Raw genomic sequence first — 18,206 nt, forward strand, 5'->3', positions numbered from 1 at the left:
CAGGCAGGGCCATGATGGAAGCCTGTATCGTAATTAACAAGGAGGATCTGTGATGTCATAATAAACCTCGTGGATCTGTGATGTCATAATTAACAATAATTAATGTTTAACAGGAGGGTTTTGTCTCCTGGCTGGTTGCTCTGGCAACAGCACCGAGCTGCTGGTCTCAATCTGACACATTCCTCTCCTTGTGGACTCCTTAATGGTATTGTCGATGGAGCTAATGAGGCAGAGATCTGGGGAGGGGGAGCTGGGCCAAGGGTCCCACCTGGGCAGGCAGGGACAGCCCCGGGGGCCTGGCCATGGGATGGGGTGGGGCTGGCAGCCAGGTCATGTGCAGAAGCACAGGATGAGCTGGGAAGGCTCTCCCTGTCCTCTGGCACCCGGAGACCTGCCTGCTGCTCCCCTGCCTGTCTTCACGCTGCTGCCAGGGCTGCCGGCTCTGGGGGAGCCATGGAGGGAGTGGGAGCAGCCTGTCAGGTGCTGGAGGCACCAGGATGCCCTGGCATGAGGCTGGACATCCATACCTGCTTCTGACAGCAGAACATTTGAGGATTTGCACTTGTACCATCATCCCCTTGGGTGCTTAAACAGTGCTGTAGCTTCACACCACCCTCACAGCACAGTGTCCTTCCTGCCCTTTGTCTCATTGCTGGTACCATGCCAGAGACAGGCTTGCATTCTCCCCAAGGAAGGGCTTGGCAGGTCCTTGCTGTGTGCACAAGGAGCAGCTGTGGGGCCATGGTGTGGCCAGGTCAGGGTATGGCTGGAGGCTGGTGCTTGTTTGGGGGCTCCTGATTTCAGGGAGCAGTTTGAGCTCAGCCCATGCTTGACCTGGTCATGTCTCAAAGGCATAGGAGGGACAAGAGGTAGGAGCTGGTCTCTGATATCTCAGAGGCTTCTGGTGGCTTCAAAGGCTGTGCCCCCATCCCCACTGCCTCCTTCCCACAGCACTCACTGTTCCCCATTCTCTCTCCATCCCAGGGGTGGACACCATGAGCGAGACGAGCTCCATCAGCGTGGAGGCCACAACTGACAGCAGGGACACGTCGGTGGCCACGTCCATCCTGCTGCCCCTGGCCGGCAGCCGCGGCCGGGAGGAGGCGGACACGCGCAGCGAGCACAGCTACAGCGAGTCGGGAGCCAGCGGCTCCTCCTTCGAGGAGCTGGACCTGGAGGCTGCCGGCGACGGGGAGGGAGCCCCGGGGCTGCTGCCTGACGTGGGCAGCCAGGAGCTCACAGACAAGTGGACCAAGGAGCCCATTGCTGCTGAGAGAGGAGAGGAGTGAAGAGAGACCCGGCTGCCTCACCTCCCACCGGGGTCTGAGTTATGGGAACCAGTTGCCTTTCCCACCTCCTTCCTCTCCAGCCAAGAGATTTTGGCTGCTGATTCCCCCCAGAACCTGCTCTCCCTCTTTGCAGAAAGGGTGTTTGACTGTTTTTGGGGGTGCTGGGAGGTGGGGGGGGGGATTTCTGTGGTGCTTGGTGGCGCAGGGTTAGGTGCAGGCTGGGGGGACATGAAATGCATTTGCTGTGTGTGTGTGTGTCCAGGCACGTGGCAGGATCCTTGCAGGTGTCTGGGGGATGGTGATGGATGTCAGAGATGTCCCCCCTCGTCTCTGCTGGTGCCCCTCTCACCCACAGCTTCTCTCTGCTGCACCACCACATTTTCTAGCACCAAAGAGCTGTGAGTTGGGTCAGTTGGGTTTGTTCCCCTCTTCTCTTCCCCTTGCTGAGCAATGGAAACATCCTGTGTAAATGTGGTCCTCCTGGCACTGCCACGGGCGCTTTGGGATCTGTAATAAAGTGGATGCTTTTCCTCACTGGTGGCTGGTGCATTGCTGACTTGTCCTTTGGCCAATTGTGCCATCCTGTCCCATGGTGGGGAGTGGGCTGTGGATGGGAGCTGCCCCCACAGCCCTCAGCTGAGCCAAAGAGCTGCCCAGGGGCTCTGCATCCCTGCTGCTCAGGCTTTCTCCCTGCCTGGGCAACCCAGCAGAGCACGGGCTCTGTGCCCAGCTTGTGCCAGCTGCAGGGGAAGGGGGGAAGGAGGGTCCTATCTGCCCTGCTGAGCTGGGCAGAGCTGGAGGGAGGTGGCATCCCCACTCCTCCTGGGAACCTGTGGAGAGTAAAACCAGATATAAAGCTGCTGCTGGGCCTCCTCCTGTGGCAGGGGACACCAGGCTGCCTGCACTGTGCCTTCCTGACATCCCGTCTGTCTGTCCTGCTGCTGTGGAATGCAGGCAGGGAGGGCTGCCTGGGGTGGTCCCTGTTCCCTGTCTCTCAGCTTGGGACAAGGGAACAGCCTGGACATCATGGTCACGGTGCCACGGGGCAATGCCAGGTGCCAGAGCACCTGCTGAGTGCCCTGGGTGCCTCAGCAGCCCAGGGATTGTTCCTGGTGGTCAAATGTGGCAGCCCAAAACTGGGACTTGGGTTGGGGGTGTCAGGGCCAGGGAAGGTCTGTCTGTCTCTCCATGGTTGGAATGTGTCCTCCCTGGCTTGGAAAGGTCATGATTAGTCCTCAGCCAGTGATTGACATGGGATTGTTCATAAATATTTTGTGCTCTGAGTGATAAAATATTAAACTCCTCCAGCCCACATGGAAAAATATTGCTCTTCCCGGTGTTTATCTTTGTTGCTGGTTATTACAAAACTGCCAAGCCCCCTGAAATATTTATGCTTGGCTGAGGCTCCCGGGGGATTGGAGCCAGGCAGTGGATGGATACTGACGGTGCTTGTCCCCTAACCCCACTGAAGCTGGGCACCAGGGGGCTTTGCCATCGTGCTGGAGCAGCAGCCAGTGCCGAGGTGTGTGTGAGGCTGGAGCCAGCACCCACCTGCTGGGGGGAGGTGGGACCATGGCAGTGCCACATCCCTTGGCACAGCACACCTCCAGTCCTCCTCACCACCTCTGCCCACCCCGGCCTGCAGTGGTGAGGTCCCCCAGCCCAGACACCCTCCTCTGCCCAGTGTCCCACTCTGTCTGTGCCAACACTCCTGAAAGGACAGGGCTGGTCCTTGGGGTCCTTGCCACGGATGTTCTGAGTTATCCCTCCCCAAACCAGGATTGCCAGGGGGAAGGGAGTCCAGCAGTGTCTGACTCACTGCAGTGGCCTTAACCCAGAGCCTGCGAGTGCAGAGGCTGGCAGAGGGGAAACTGAGGCACACAGTGGTGAGGTGGTTACTCGGGGCAGTGCCCAGAAGGACCCTTGTCCCCCGTGTCATCCCCTGTCCCGTTCTTGTCTCTGAGTGATGGAGCTCTGGGGATGCAGCACCGCAGGATCCTGGGCAGCTGAACGGCTCTAGGAGGAGTTTGGGCAATTGGTGGAGATCTGGGGCACAGCCCTGCCCTGCCTGTGCCTCTTTTTGTGTGGTCCAGAGCCGTTCCCAGCTGGGTGCTTGGGCTGCCAGGGAGTGCTGGGGCTGTGTGGAATGCAGAGCTGGGCAGTGGGGTAATGCCGGCTGCCTCAAACCCTCACAAGGACTTGGGGAGCAGAGGGCAGGCCAGGCAAGGGGGGAACAAACCCTGGGGCACCGGCTTGTGGCTGTGGGATTGGTTTGGGGCTGGGTCCCCTCTCACTGTCTGGGAATGAGCTGGGGGCTGTGGGGCCAGGGGAGCAGGTGCCGAGCTGTGCCCTGACAGGTCTGTCAGTGTGCAGAGCAGCTCCTGCCTGCTCTGCCCGTGTCCTGCCTGCTCTGGCCGTGTCCTGCCTGCATCCTGACGGTGTTCTGGCCCAGTCTGACCATCCCTTGCTGGACCTGGCTGTGTCTGGCTTGTGTTTTATCTTCTCTGTCCATGTCCTGCCCGTGCTCTGTCCGGACCCGGCCATGCCCCCGGCTTTTCCCCAGCCCCGGCCGTGCCCTGCCGGGCTCAGCCGGTGCCCCAGCGAGCGGGGGGCAGTCGGGGCGGCCCCGGGGCTGCCGCTGCCCACCGGGCCGGGCCGGGGCGGGGGCGGGGGCCGGGGCCGGGCCGGGCGGGGGGCGGAGCGGCTCCGCTCTGCTGGGGCTGGCGGAGTGTCAGAGGCGGCGGCGGGAGGCGGTGGCAGCCGCAGCTCCGAGACAGCCGCGGCACCGGCACCGGCTCCCGGCACAGTTCGCCGGGCCCAGGTAAGGGCTGCGCTCCCACCCCGGCGCTCCCATCGCCGTGACCTCGGTTCGCTCCGTGTGCCGGCGGTGCGTCTCCGTCTCCAGAGCCCCGGTGCCGGCGGTGGAGCCGCACGGAGACCGGCGACACCCCGCTACCGTCGGGGTCGCGCCACGGCGGGGCTCGGAGCCCGGTGCCCGGTGCCGGGGCTCCCGAAGCTGCGGGACGAGAGCAGAGCACGGGCACGGGCATCGGCACAGGCGGGGCCGGGGATGCGGGCGGTCGGGGTGGCACCGGGGCTGCTCCCGCCGCTCACCCCTGCCCGGCGCAAGACGCGGCGCTCCGGGAGAGCGGCTTGGGGGGTTCTGGTCCCCCGGTGATCCGGCAGCCCCGAGCCCGCAGTGGTGCTCAGCAGGACCCGCTGCTCCTGGCCGGGGCTGCCCGCCGGCACAGGGGCAGGGACTCGGGGTCACCGCCCGGCCCGGCGGGGACAGACCCCGGTCCCTGCTGTTCCCCCGATCCCCGGTCCGGCTGTCCGGGCCGGGGAGAGGCGGGGCTCTGAGGGGGCTGTGAGGGGGCAGCCGGATCTCGGGGCGCGCTCGGGACGGGATGCGGGGCGGCCGCGGGGCCGGGGGAGCGCCCAGGAGAAGCGGCTCTGCCCCGCGGGGTCTCGGGACTGGCAGCCCTCGAGCAGCGGACAGCTGGGGGCTCCTGGCAGAGCTCGGTGGCCGTGGGACCTCCGGGACCTCGGCGGGAGGCGACACTGTCCTTGCGCCCCCGCAGCGCTGCCGCTCTCGCACACGCCCCAGGTGTCGCACGGCCCCTGGGATGCGGTGTCGGAGGGGTCGGGGCTCCCGGCACGGGTGGGAAGCGCTCCGAGCACGGAGGAGTCGCGGCCCCTCTCACCCACCCCGCTCGCCGTGCGAGGAGAGGCTGCCCGCGGCTGGCAGGAGCTTCCCGCCGTTCCGTGGCTGTCGAGCTGGACTTGGCTCGGCCCTGCCCGGTGCTTCCATTCCCCGGGCGTTCTCCAGCGGCTCCCGCGGGCTGTCAAACCCCCGGCACTGAACCAGCCGAGGGGAGCAGCTGCGGGAATGGCGGGAGCCCTGCTCGCTGCCCACCGTGGCTCGCTGCCGGGGGATGGTGCTTTGCCCTTCACAGGAGCTTGGCCTGAAGGTGCCTTTCATCTGGTGGGTCCTGTCAGCTGCCCCAAACGATCTGGATCACAGGGCTCTGGGTTCCCAGTACCACCAGACCCCTGTGCCAGGCTCAGCCTGCCACTGATGAGCTCCATCAATAATCCATGTGCCTGTGGCCTCTCCCCTGCCTGAGGGAACCCCCGGGTCCCTTAGAAGCATTTATTCCTGAAGTAAGGCAGGAACTCTTCCTTCTCTCACCTCCAAAGTCCTTCACACTGCGGGGTCAGGTAGGAGATGCCCTGAGACAGATGGGGACCCAGCATCAGCAGACAGCACCTGAGAACAGTCACTTATGGGCATAGAGGAAAAGGAGGAGGTCTGCATGTGTCACCCCACCCCACCCCTTTAGGCTCTGTGCCACACTGCTGCCTGCAGCCCCCTGGGCATCACTGCCAGCTCTGGCTGCTGGCTGGAGGGCTCCCCAGCACAGCCACCACCTGTCTGGGAGCAGCACGGGGGCATCAGGGGGTGCCCTCCTGCTGCTCAGGGAGAGCAGCCTCAGTACGGCTGCAGGGAACTGCAGGGGGGCAGCACTCCCTGGCATCCCCCTCGCACCCTCAGTGCCCCCACAAGCACTGCTGGGCTGTGGAGGAGGCCGTGGTCCAGGCACAGCATCGGCAGCTTCCCGTTCCAGAGCAGCCTGAGGCTTCTGGACCGCCAAGGGGTCTCCTTCTCCCGTGGTCCCTGAAATGCCAGCCCCGAGGGATTTCAGCAGTCGGCTTCAAATGGGAAACAAATCTCTCCTGTGATTTGGGAAAAGACAACCAATCTCGGAGGGGACTGCATCCTCTGCCAAAACAAGGCCTGCCTGCTGCAAAAGCCTTTGATTCCCCCGCGCCTCCGTGCTTTCTGCAGAGGGAGTCAGCAAACCTGGCTCTTACTTTTACTGAAATCTCTGAATTTAGTATACAGGGAAGGAAGGGGCGGTGGTGAGAGAACAGACTCTGAAGCACCACGGCTGCCAGAACCTGCGCCTTGCTGTGTGAGGGTGAAGCCAGTGGAGAGTCCCTGCTCCAGCCCGGTGCCACGGACAGCCCTGGGGGCAGCAGCAGCCCCATGGCTGTGGGATGGAGATTAAAATACCGTGGGCACTGGGTGCTGTGGGCACTGTGGGCTCCTGGCTGGCTGCTTTTGGCAGGGCTCTCAGCTGGAGGGTGGGATCTGTCAGCACCCCCGATGCTGCTGCGTGGGTCGGGGGCTCAGCTTGGAGCCGGCCTTGGCTCTGTGTGCCCAGCCTGGTCTGCCTGTGCCAGGTGACATCCCTGGCTCTTTCCCCCTGCACGATATTTTAGGGCTGTCAAGCTGTCCCCCTGCAGGCTGTTCTGCCCGAGGCTGCCAGAGGGGCCAGCTCTGTGCCCACCCTATGCCAGTGTGTCCCTGGGAGTGCTGTGGGGAGGCTTGTCCCTGTGCCCCTCCATGTGCCCTGGGATCTGTGTCACTTGTGTGTATCCTGGGGGTTCTGGATCACTGTGGGAGCTATTGCAGCTCTTTATCTTGCCTTTCAGCAGGGGATTTCTTCTTAAGGGCACCCCACGTGGGGGGCACAGGCAGGCTCATGGCCTGGCTCTCCCATGCAGCACTGACTGTCCCTGTCCCTGTCATGCCTTGCATCCCACAGACCCAGCAGCTTTTCCCTTTGCTTTTCCAGGTGCCGAGGGCTCTGCTGGGGTGACACCACCTCTCTCCCACCGACACCACGCCGTGCCACCCCCCACCACCCAATGCCTGGGGACTGCCGGCCCTCGCCTTGACGGGTGGCAGCGGGTGACACGGGGTGGCGCGGGTCCCCCAGCCAGCACCAGCACCCCCCATGGCGGTGCCCCTGGCCGCCTGGCTGGGGCTGATGCACCTGGCCACCTGTCTGGCTGCTGGGCACGGCATGGCTGGCAAGAAGGAGATCAGCATGGATGGGGACCTGGTGATTGGGGGCCTCTTCCCCGTGCATGAGAAAGGAGTAGGGAGCGAAGACTGCGGCAAGATAAACGAGCACCGGGGCATCCAGCGCCTGGAGGCCATGCTCTTCGCCCTGGACGAGATCAACAGGGACGGGAGCATCCTGCCAGGGGTGAAGCTGGGTGCTCACATCCTGGACACCTGCTCCAAGGACACCTATGCCCTAGAGCAGTCCCTTGACTTTGTGCGTGCCTCCCTGACCAGGGTGGATGGTTCTGAGCATATCTGCCCCGATGGCTCCTACGCTGTCCACGATGACGTTCCCACTGCCATCACCGGCGTCATCGGCGGCTCCTACAGTGACGTGTCCATCCAGGTACCTCCCTGAGGGGCAACGGGGGCTCTCATGGGGCTGGGGCTTTGAACTGGGGGAGAGGGGTAAAACCTTGGCAGCAGTGCAGTGATGCCACTGCCAGTGTGGCACAGGGAAGCTCACTCATCCCTCACAGTGATGCTCTGCCCCTTTCTTCAGTGGGGAGGGAATGCTAGATGGGCACCTGAATGAGCCATCTCTCTGTGATTGTGGGGGATGTGCCCAGGGACCCCTGGGGGCTGCATAAATCCCCCAACACTCCATTAGCCGTAGGAGCCAAGCCTCACATGGGGACAGGTGTTTATTCCTCTCCTGGGTTCAAGGTGGCAAGTGCAGCTCCTCAGCCCAGCTCATGTCTGGACTGTGCCAGGCAGGGCAGACCAGTTTGAGGGGGCGCTGTCCCCCTTTCCCTCCCAAAGGTCAGCCCATGAGGTGCTGCAAGGGACATGCACCTCTGAGGGACTCAGCCATAGGGCTGCCTGGCTAAGGCAGGCTGTGCTAGGAGGATGAGTGCCCCTGCGTCCCCAGTGATCCCACAGGAGCAGGCACCTCAAGCTTCAGGCCTGGCTGTGACCCTGCCTGGGGTGCATCTCAGTCCCCAAATCCACAGCTCTGTGGACCTGGAGGCTGGTTTCAGCAGGGAGAAGAGCATCCCCTGAGGGTGCAGAACTCAGCAGGACCAGCTGAGTCACAGGGGTGGCCGGTGGGCCACATGCTTGCTGAGATTTAATGAGTCCCCAGCATGTGCCAGACTGTGTGTCCTGGTCCCTGGAATCCCTGCATCCCCCAGCATGGGGTGGAAAAAGCTGGGACTGTGTGATGGAGGCAGCATCCCAGCCCACCTGGGCACTTGTCCCTTGCCTTGCTGGGAACCCAGCATGTCCCCATGTCCCAGCACCGGGCAGGCAGGGTGAGCAGGGGCAGAATGTGGGCTGGCTGGAGAGCTCAAGGGGCACTGGAGGGGCATGGCAGGCTGGCAGCTCCCATGCATGGTGAGGACAGGCAGCAGCATCACTGCACTTGAGGACACTCTTGCCATTAGGGGAATTTGTCGTCAGGATCACTTGTCCACGTTAATTAAGCCGCGTCTCCTGCCTGGGGAGCAGTGAGATGTGGGCAGGCTTGGCAGCCCCGCTGGCACACCCGAGGTCCCCTTGCTGCCCCCAGAGCCTGGGTTTAACAGCCTCATTAGTGGGGATTTTTCCCCTTTGAAGCACACGAGGATTCTGCTGAGTGCTGGAAGGTGCCAGTCCCACTGAGCTCCTGATGTGGGATGCGCAGGCGCCGCTCCCCTGACCCACTTCTGCAGCATCCCCCAGCCTGGTGGGGGGACTCTGCCCTGGCTCCCAGCCCCTAGAACGCTTTCCCCTGTGCTGTAGGGCTGCCAGGCATCCTGGCTTTCTCCTTGCCATTGAGAATCTCCCACAGGCCACCTATGGCAGACTTTCTGCTTTTGTCCCCTCCCCAAACCCAAATTTCAATGTGTAGTGCTTGAAACACTAAGAAAAATATAAAAATAAAGATAAATGAGCATGTCTGAGGGCTCAGGCACTCTGTGAATGTGCCATCCATTCTCCTCCAGTCCCTCCGCAGATCAGGATGCTCTGGGATGGGATGGGCTGCTCCTCAGCCCAATGGTTGTGTTTGGGAGCATCACGCAGCACTGGGTACAGGGCGGGGGTCCCCCCACAGGAATGTCCCTTGCTGGCCACCCCCTCAGACACTCACCTCTCGTCCTGCACGCAGGTGGCCAACCTGCTGCGGCTCTTCCAGATCCCGCAGATCAGCTATGCCTCCACCAGCGCCAAGCTCAGCGACAAGTCCCGCTATGACTACTTCGCCCGCACCGTCCCTCCAGACTTCTACCAAGCCAAGGCCATGGCAGAGATCCTCCGCTTCTTCAACTGGACCTACGTGTCCACTGTGGCCTCCGAGGGCGACTACGGCGAGACGGGGATCGAGGCCTTCGAGCAGGAGGCCCGTATGCGCAACATCTGCATCGCCACCTCCGAGAAGGTGGGGCGCTCCATGAACAAGAAGACCTATGATGGGGTGGTGCGGGCTCTGCTGCAGAAGCCCAATGCCAGAGTGGTCGTGCTGTTCACCCGCAGTGAAGATGCCCGGGAGCTGCTGGCGGCTGCCCAGAGAGCCAACGTGTCCTTCATGTGGGTGGCCAGTGATGGGTGGGGAGCCCTGGAGAGCGTGGTGGCCGGGAGTGAAGCGGTGGCAGAGGGAGCCATCACCATTGAACTGGCAGCCTACCCCATCAAGGAGTTTGCTTCCTACTTCCGTAGCCTCCACCCCTACAATAACAGCCGAAATCCCTGGTTCCGGGAGTTTTGGGAGCAGAAGTTCAGGTGCAGCTTCCACACGCAGGACTGTAGTCGGTACTCCCTCAAGACAGGCAAGTTTGAGCCAGAGTCCAAGATCACGTTTGTGGTCAATGCAGTCTATGCCATGGCTCACTCTCTGCACAACATGCACCGGACACTGTGCCCTAAATCCACCAAGCTCTGTGATGCCATGAAGCCTGTCAATGGCAAGAGGTTTTACAAGGACTTTATACTCAATGTTAATTTTGATGGTGAGTCCAAAGTGGAGATGGGGTTTGGCTGCCAAACTGGAAAGGGATGGGTGGAGGATAGGGAAAAAGGAGGCCCAAATTTGACCCAAAACCCTCCAGTTCCTCCAGCCTGCCCACACCCAAGGCTGTCCAGGCAATCCAGGCCTTCTGTTCCCAGTGGAATCATGTGGAGAGCTGGCCACCAGCTCCATCCTGCTAGAGCTGGGTGGGACCAGCCCCACCCACCCCCAGGGACCCTCGAGAACAGGGTCCTTCCAACCATCATGATTTATTTACATTTCAGGGATTAGACTGGTGGGATACCCTTGATCAGGGACCCATGTAGTTTGGGGTGCATTAGAAGCATGTCCTCTGTGATTTGGGCTGAGGATGTCTTGGCTCCCAGGAGTCACTGAGAGCCATGGAGGCTGCACAACCGCCCTCTGCCCCTGCAGAGCTGGCTGGGGCTCACAGGCTCTCAGGCAGGTCGGTGGTTCTCCACCTTTGCTTTCCTGCCCCTAACATGTGCACAGGCAGCAAGGATGGGAATGAAGGCAGGAAGCAGGCTGGGCATTTTCCTGTGGCCATGGTGGGATGTGACCCTTTGGATGAGCCCTGCCTCGAGGCTGGAGTGAGTGTTCTCCTGCCCTGAGGCAGTGACTGTCTCCCCCTCTCCTCCCTGCAGCTCCTTTCAGGCCAGCAGACACCGAGAGCGTCGTTCGGTTTGACCGCTACGGCGACGGCATCGGGCGCTACAACATCTTCAACTACCACCACACGGACGGGCGGTACCGGTACCAGAAAGTGGGCTACTGGGCAGAGGGGCTCATGCTGGACACCAGCCTCATCCCCTGGGCTGACACCTCCGTTCCCGTGTCCCAGTGCAGCGACCCCTGCAAGAAAAACGAGATCAAGAGCATGCAGCCCGGAGACATTTGCTGCTGGATCTGCATCCCCTGCCAGCCCTACGAGTACCTGCTGGACGAGTTCACCTGCATGGACTGCGGCCTTGGTTACTGGCCCAACGAGACCCTGAACGGCTGCTACGAGCTGCCCCAGGAGTACATCCGCTGGAAAGACGTCTGGGCCATCGGTCCTGTCACTATCTCCTGCCTGGGCTTTATCTCCACCCTCTTCGTTATCGGGGTCTTCGTGAAGAACAACGACACTCCCATCGTGAAGGCCTCTGGACGAGAGCTGTGCTACATTCTGCTGACTGGGGTGCTCATGTGCTACAGCATGACCTTCATCTTCATCGCCAAGCCCTCCACGGGCGTGTGCACGCTGCGGCGCCTGGGGCTGGGCACCTCCTTTGCCGTCTGCTACTCGGCCCTCCTGACCAAGACGAATCGCATCGCCAGGATCTTCAGCGGGGTGAAGGAGGGCGTCCAGCGCCCCCGCTTCATCAGCCCGACGTCACAGGTGGTCATCTGCATGGCCCTCATCTCCTGCCAGCTGATCATCGTCATCATCTGGCTGCTGGTGGAGACCCCTGGCACGGGCAAGGAGACTGAGCCTGACAAGAGGTACATTGTCACCCTCAAGTGCAACAACCGTGACTCCAACATGCTCATTTCGCTCACCTATAATGTCCTCTTGATTGTCCTCTGCACGGTCTACGCCTTCAAGACACGGAAATGTCCCGAAAACTTCAACGAGGCCAAGTTCATTGGGTTCACCATGTACACGACCTGCATCATCTGGCTGGCCTTCCTGCCCATCTTCTACGTGACCTCCAGCGACTACCGTGTAAGAGCTGGGGCACTGAGGGGCTCTGACAGGGCTTGATCTAAGTGGTCCTGGAGATCTGGGCCACGCAGGGTCCATGATTAGGAGATGCATGGGCCTGGGGAACGGTCTGCATCCACACACCTGGTGATGGTCACCTTTGCACTGGGTAATTCAGGATCAGGTGGAGGGTCCTGGAGGGCTGTGGCTGATGGGGCAATGAGTCCTGGAGAGAGGACCTGCCCCCCTCCCTCCTTTGCTAGGATGAGGATGGGAAATGCCCTGAGACCTCCAGAGATCCCCCATAGCCATGACTATCATGGAGCAATGATAGTCATCCTTCAGCCTGGTGACACAACAGCATGAGACAGCCCCTGGCTCACCCAGACACCACAGCCCAGGGCATGAGTGCCAGCCCCAGGGCGAGCCTGGTCCCTGGGCTGGAAGCAGGGCCAGGAACCGGGTAGCATGGGGTGCATCCTGTCACAGACAACCAAACACATCCTTGATGGGCCTTGAGGACTTGGTGGGGCAGTTAGTCAGGGGCTCCCAGAGAGGACCTGCACCCCCAGAGAGAGTGGGCACCAGGGTGGGGGAGTGCAGGCTCTGGCCCTGGGCAGTGCCACAGAGCAGCATGTGGGCAGGGCTGGGGTGTACCCACTTTGCAGGGGCAGTTTGTCCCCACCAGAGCAGTGTCCATACTCTGCCCAGGAGTCTCCTGCAGGACCACCCTGACAGAGGGATGTGGTGTGGGGTGGAATGTGCCTGCAGGGTGCAGCCTGTGCCCAGTGGGGCTGGCCAGCGCCACAGCACGGGCTTCATCCTGCCCTGCTTGGGGCAGAGGGCTGATGGGTGGAGCACCTGATGCCCACCCCTGTCTCCAGGTCCAGACCACCACCATGTGCATCTCGGTGAGCCTCAGCGGCACCGTGGTCCTCGGCTGCCTCTTCACCCCCAAGCTGCACATCATCCTCTTCCAGCCGCAGAAGAACGTGGCCAGCCACCGCGTGGGCACCGCCCGCTTCAGCGTGGCAGCCGCCAGCTCCAGCCAGTCCCACGGTGAGCACGCTGGGGCTGGGGCAGGGCCGGGGGACAGCACCCCTGTCCTGCTGGGGGGGGCGTGGGCACCCCAGCATGGGCTCCTGAAGAAAAGGGGGTGTGGGGTAGGGCAAAGCGGGAAACGGGGGGAAATGGCGGATGTGTCCCCAGGGGCTCTTCCCTGTCCTCTGTCCCTCATCTCCCTGCACAGCACAGCTGCCAGAGGGACTCTGCTCCTGGGGGGCCCTCATTGCTCTGGGGGGACACTCTCCACCCCAACACAGGGGGTTCAGCTGCCCCCATGTGCCTGTCACTACCCGAGGCACTCTCCCCCTTAGCTCCAGGGAATATAACAACCCTGAGCACCTGGGGGGACACTGCCATCCTGGGCACCCTTCACCCCAACTCCTTGAGCACCACAGCCATGGGATGCTGGGCAGTGCTGCTGCCAGACCCCAACCCAGCCCTGACTGTTTCCTTCCTGTGCAGGCTCAGCCTCGCCGTACGTGCCCACGGTGTGCAATGGCCGTGAGGTGGTGGATTCCACGACGTCATCCTTGTGAAGAACGGGGGGCCAGGCTGTGGTGCTGCCACCCAGCACCCCCACTGCTCCCCAGGGAGGGCAGTGCCCGCAGCACGGCCTGCTGAGGTGCCAGGTGCAGCCGGGAGGCTCAGTCCCTGCCCCAGCACGAGCTACACATCCCACATGTCGGGTCATGGTACGTGTCACCCTCCCCTCGCACTGAGCCACCTTACATGTACCCTGTCCTCCACACCCTGCACTAAGCCATGGTGAACACCCCCTCCCCGAGCTGAGCCACGGCGCACGTCCCCAGGTGCCCAGCCCTGAGCCATGGCACGTCCCTCTGTGTCACCTGCACTGAGCCACGTGCCCCCACAGCCCTGCACTGAGCCATGGTGAATGTCCCCATGTCCCCCAGCCCCGCACTGAGCCGTGGTGCACATGGCACGGACCTCGCACTGAGCTGTGCACAAATACCCTGTCCCTGTCCCTTGCACTGAGCCCTGGTGCAGACACAGCCCCTGTCCCTTGTCCCCAGCCTCGGGCACACTCCACTCCCTCTCCAGCCACGTTCCACCTCCTGCTTTTGGCTTGCACCCATCCCACTCCCTCACTGCGGTGCCACACACTGCCTGTGCCCCAAAGCCCACCCCAGCTTCCCAGGGATGCCTTTGCCATCACCTCCTGTGCCAAGCCTTGGATCACATCACCCTTTCCCCAGTGCTTTGCATTTTCATGTTCTCCTCCTGGTTTTGGCCTCAGGAGAGCCAGAGAGCGTGGCTGGGCTGGGCTTAAGCCTCCCCCATCGCTTCCCTCACTGGGTGTGGCGCTTCTCATCCCTTACTGGGAGACAGGGCATGAGAGGGGGCAGACAAATTCCTGCTGACCCCAGCCCCTGCAGAGCCCAGGGGGCATTGGAGGCTCAGGGCAAGTAACAGGACCCAGGTATTTGAGCCCAACCAAGTTTTTAACAGTAGACTTTTTCTGTGAACAAAAGTGTGATGATTTTTTTTTTTTTGTAATTTATGTAAATAAAGTGGTTTTGGTGTTGTTTTTTTTTTTACAAAACGGATTGTTCCAGAGCTCAGGTACAGCCAAACCTGAGAGAAGGGAACAGACCCTCGCAGAGGGCAGAGCCACATCAAGACATGGGGGCCAGCAGAATCAGGGGCCATGGGACAACCCCCCACTCACATCCTGCTGAGCTCGGTGGTGGCTGCACCAGGGATGGGGGCACAGCTCCAGGGACAGAATGACCTGCTCCAGTGGCTCCAGGGACAGAGGGCTAGGAGCTGCCAGGGGATTCAGGGCTGGAGGCTGTGGTCTTCTGCTTCAGGGGGATGATGCAGACACTGTTTTTGGCTTCTTTGATTCTCCACCACCGTCCCAGCCTGTGGGTGAGAGAGATGGGGGAGTCACCATCCAACAAGACCCCAAGGAGGGGGAAGCTGCACCTGCAGGCAGCACCAGGGAGGGGGGACAGTACCGGTGCTCCTGCCCGATGCCAGCCACCAGGAAGTCACCAGCTGCTGAGAACTTGAGGCTGTTCACAAAACCCACCTGGAGGGGACAGGGCAGGGTAAAAGGACAGGGCAGGGTGAGGGGCTCCCATGGGCTTCTCCTGCTGCCCAAGAAGGGGAGCCCCTGCTCAGAGACCCTCCAGCCCAGCTCCAGAATTCCCAGCCCGCCCATCCATCCATACCAAGGGGATGTCCAAGAGCTGCTCCAGCTTCCGAAATCCTTCCCCACACTTCCAGAGCTTCACGCTGCCGCTGTGGGACCCTGGGGCACAGAGAGGAGCCTGTCATGCACCCCAGCCCAGGGGTGGGAGCAGGACTGGTGTCCCCCAGGCTGCCACCCCACACACCTGTGGCCAGGAGGTCACTGTTGCGCAGGGCAGCCACGGCTGAGACCCAGCAGGGCTGCTGCAGGCCCTCGGTGCCCTGCTCGCCGTGCGCCTGCCGAGCCAGCGCCAGCGGCTTCTTCTTCGTCAGCCCCCACAGGGCTACAGACCTGCGGGGATGGGAGGGATGAGGGGGCTGAGGGGGCACTCTGCCCACCCCAGGCATCATCCTGGCCCCATGCTCACCCATCATCTGCACCAGACACCATGTGCTCCTCGTTGATGAGCTGGATACAGTCGATGGAGCCCCTGCGAAGAGAAGAGGCAAGTACCAGCAGTTACAGGTGTGCTTTGGGATCCTGCAGGGCTCCTAGCACCCACACAGCACTGCCCCAGCTGACACACCTGCCCACAGCCCCCTGTGCCACCCCAGACCTACTGGTGCCCAGAGAAGACGAGCTGTGACTCCTCAGGGATCTTCCAGAGCCGCACGGTGCCGTCCCGTCCCCCCGCGGTCACACAGCACTCCCGGCTCAGGCTGTCCAGCCCTGTGATGACGTCCTGGTGTCCAAACCTGCACAAGGAGATGACAAACAGCTGTGGCAAGCAGGGCCCTCTGCCCCCTCACTCCCCAGGGCTGCTGGGCACCCCTTGGAAGGGTCATGGGATTTCCCCAGGTCTTACAGGGTCTCCACGTATGCGTTCTCAGCCACGTCCCAGACCTTGACGCAGCGGTCGTGGGAAGCGCTGTACAGCTGGTGTGTGCCCTTTCGGAAGGACAGGCCCTGGGGACAGACGGACAGACAGGGCACAGCAGTGAGGATGCCGAGCAGGACAGAGCTGCCTGGCCCCACAGACACTGTGCCCAGTGCCCCCAGCTCACCGAGACGGCGTCGCGGTGCCCCGTGAAGATGTGCAGGCGCTTGCAGGTGGCGGCATCCCAGATCATGATCAGCTTGTTCCTGTCCCCTGTAGCCTGGCAGGCAGCAGGGGACACCTGAGACCTGCACCCTGGAGACCCACAGCCCACCCCTGCCTCCACCCCTACTCCATGGGCTGCGGCTGTCGCAGGAACCCATTCTTGGCCCAGCAGGGGATAGGGGCTGCTTTAACCCAGCAGGGCACATCTGGGCATGAGGCTGTGCCCCCAGAACCCAGGAAGAACACTCCCCAGGGCCATCTCTCCCCCCCTGCCCGTACCAGGTACTTGCCGTCCGATGAAATGGCCATGCAAAGGACCTGGGACGCGTGCCCCATGTGCCGCTCCTCCGTGCCCTTCTTCCCCCCGGGCACCACGCACAGCCTCTTCCCACTGTCCACCTCCCCTGCGGGAAAATCGTCACAATCACCCTCTGGGAGCCTCCCACCACTCCCAAAAGTGTCAATGAGCCTTCCACAGAGCCTGGAATTATGCACAATCTAAGAATAGTCAAGGGCCAAGCCACCTCAGAGGGCACCTGGGTCCCTGCAGGGGTTGGGCTTGGCAACAGCCAGTCACAGCCCCAGGTGAACAACTTGCATTTGATGAGGGAGCCGTCCTTGGAAGCAGAAAAAATGAATTTGTCATCAGGAGAGATGACGAGGCAGGTAACGGGCAGCTGGTGTCCACGCAGCACACGGATCCTGGCTGGATCTGGGGGCTGTACCTGCAGGAAGAGCAGGATGTGAGCTGGGCTGCCCAGGACCCCTCCCCGCGCACAGCAGCACCCCAGCACAGCGCCCTGGCTGCTCCAGGGACAAAGGCTGTGGGGTGCTGGCCGTGCCCTAGTGTCCCCGAGGCTGGCACTGGCAGCCTGGCACCCCGGCACTCACATCTTTGGCGACCAGGCGCTGCAGCCGGCCTCTCTGCTCCAGCTGGGGAAGAAGGGGCACGTTCAGCAGAGGGGGCGGCCTCAGTCCCGGTCCCGCGGGAAGGGGACCAAGAGGCCGCGCCCGCCTCCCCGCTCACCACGTCCTCCTTCAGGCGGTCGCCGATGAGATCCGCCGGCTCGAGCTCCTCCTCGTCCTCCGCCCGCTCCTCCTCTGCGGCGGGACAGTGCGTGAGGCTCGCGCTCAGCGCCCGGGGCCGCCCCGCGGGGCACCGGTACCGGGCGGGACTCACCGAGCTGCCGGAGCTCCTCCAGGTACTGCTTGGCCAAGCGCAGCTTCTTCTCCTGCGGCGTCTCCTCCACCTCCTCCTCCGCGGCCTCTCGCCGCCGCCGCCCCAACAACGGGCTGCGGGGACACGTGTGCGTGAGCACCGGTACCGGCACCCCACAGGTACCGGCACACCTCCGGTACAGGCATCCCCTGGTCCGGGATGTCTCCGGTACAGGCATCCCCCGGTCCAACACCCCCTCCGGTACAGGCATCCCCGGTCAGACACCCCCTCCGGTACAGGCATCCCCCGGTCCAACACGCCCTCCGGTACAGGCATCCCCCGGTCCAACACCCCCTCCGGTACAGGCATCCCCGGTCAGACACCCCCTCCGGTACAGGCATCCCCCGGCCCGGCATCTCTCCGGTACAGGCATCCGCTGCCCCGGCATCTCGCCGGTACAGGCATCCCCCGGTACCGGCACCCCGTTGCGGTAGCGGCACTGCCCAGGCGCAGCCCTTACCTCTCTGTCTCGGAATCGCTGGACACTTCCTCGTCGGCGGGCCGACCGGCCGTCGCCCGCGGTCTCCCATCGGCGCCCGGTGCCTGTGGAACAAAATGGGGCGATCGACGGGACGGGAATGGGGATGGGGACGGGCGCAGCGAAAGCCCCACGGCGGGGACCCGGGCGAGACATCCCTTCCTCGCCGGCCTCGCTGTCTCCCTCCGGCCCGGCCCTTACCGCCGACCGTGACCGCCGCCGCGCCGCCGCCCCGCGCGGGGCCTTGGCCCGCCTGCCGCCCGCCGCCGCCGCCATGCTGCCGCCGCACGTGGGCGCCCCCGGCCGCCACCGGGGCTCAGGCCACGCCCCCGACAGCGCCTATT

At 62.8% G+C, this 18,206-nt stretch overlaps 3 protein-coding genes across 3 annotated transcripts in view; 2 read left to right on the forward strand and 1 right to left on the reverse strand.

Moving 5' to 3' along the window:
• TEX264 (testis expressed 264, ER-phagy receptor) overlaps positions 1–1,823 on the forward strand; it is a 39,068-nt gene extending 37,245 nt beyond the window's left edge. Inside the window, exon 6 of the mRNA XM_054281188.1 lies at positions 985–1,823. Coding sequence (XP_054137163.1) covers positions 985–1,289 — 305 coding nt within the window. The 3' untranslated portion in view covers positions 1,290–1,823. The remainder of the gene's footprint in view (positions 1–984) is intronic.
• A 2,196-nt stretch (positions 1,824–4,019) lies between these two features.
• Positions 4,020–14,456, forward strand: GRM2 (glutamate metabotropic receptor 2). Its single transcript, XM_054281137.1, has 6 exons — positions 4,020–4,110; positions 6,932–7,552; positions 9,296–10,133; positions 10,798–11,861; positions 12,725–12,899; positions 13,368–14,456. Exons 2-6 carry the CDS (start codon positions 7,094–7,096, stop codon positions 13,439–13,441), a joined length of 2,610 nt encoding a protein of 869 aa, XP_054137112.1. The 5' UTR covers positions 4,020–4,110; positions 6,932–7,093; the 3' UTR covers positions 13,442–14,456.
• Positions 14,457–14,549: 93 nt separating this feature from the next.
• On the reverse strand, positions 14,550–18,138 carry RRP9 (ribosomal RNA processing 9, U3 small nucleolar RNA binding protein). Its single transcript, XM_054281207.1, has 15 exons — positions 18,064–18,138; positions 17,845–17,927; positions 17,346–17,458; positions 17,193–17,266; positions 17,057–17,098; positions 16,764–16,890; positions 16,445–16,569; positions 16,128–16,220; positions 15,929–16,029; positions 15,684–15,818; positions 15,491–15,553; positions 15,269–15,414; positions 15,104–15,183; positions 14,888–14,961; positions 14,550–14,792 (listed from the first exon to the last, which is right to left on the reverse strand). The coding sequence occupies exons 1-15, from the start codon at positions 18,136–18,138 to the stop codon at positions 14,687–14,689; spliced, it is 1,437 nt and encodes a 478-aa protein (XP_054137182.1). The 3' UTR covers positions 14,550–14,686.
• Positions 18,139–18,206: the final 68 nt, after the last annotated feature.

This window comes from Melozone crissalis, unplaced genomic scaffold (genome assembly GCF_028551555.1).
Source record: "Melozone crissalis strain CALT ecotype California unplaced genomic scaffold, PUWL_Pcris_2 ptg000029l_1, whole genome shotgun sequence".
Taxonomy (NCBI): Eukaryota; Metazoa; Chordata; class Aves; order Passeriformes; family Passerellidae; genus Melozone; species Melozone crissalis.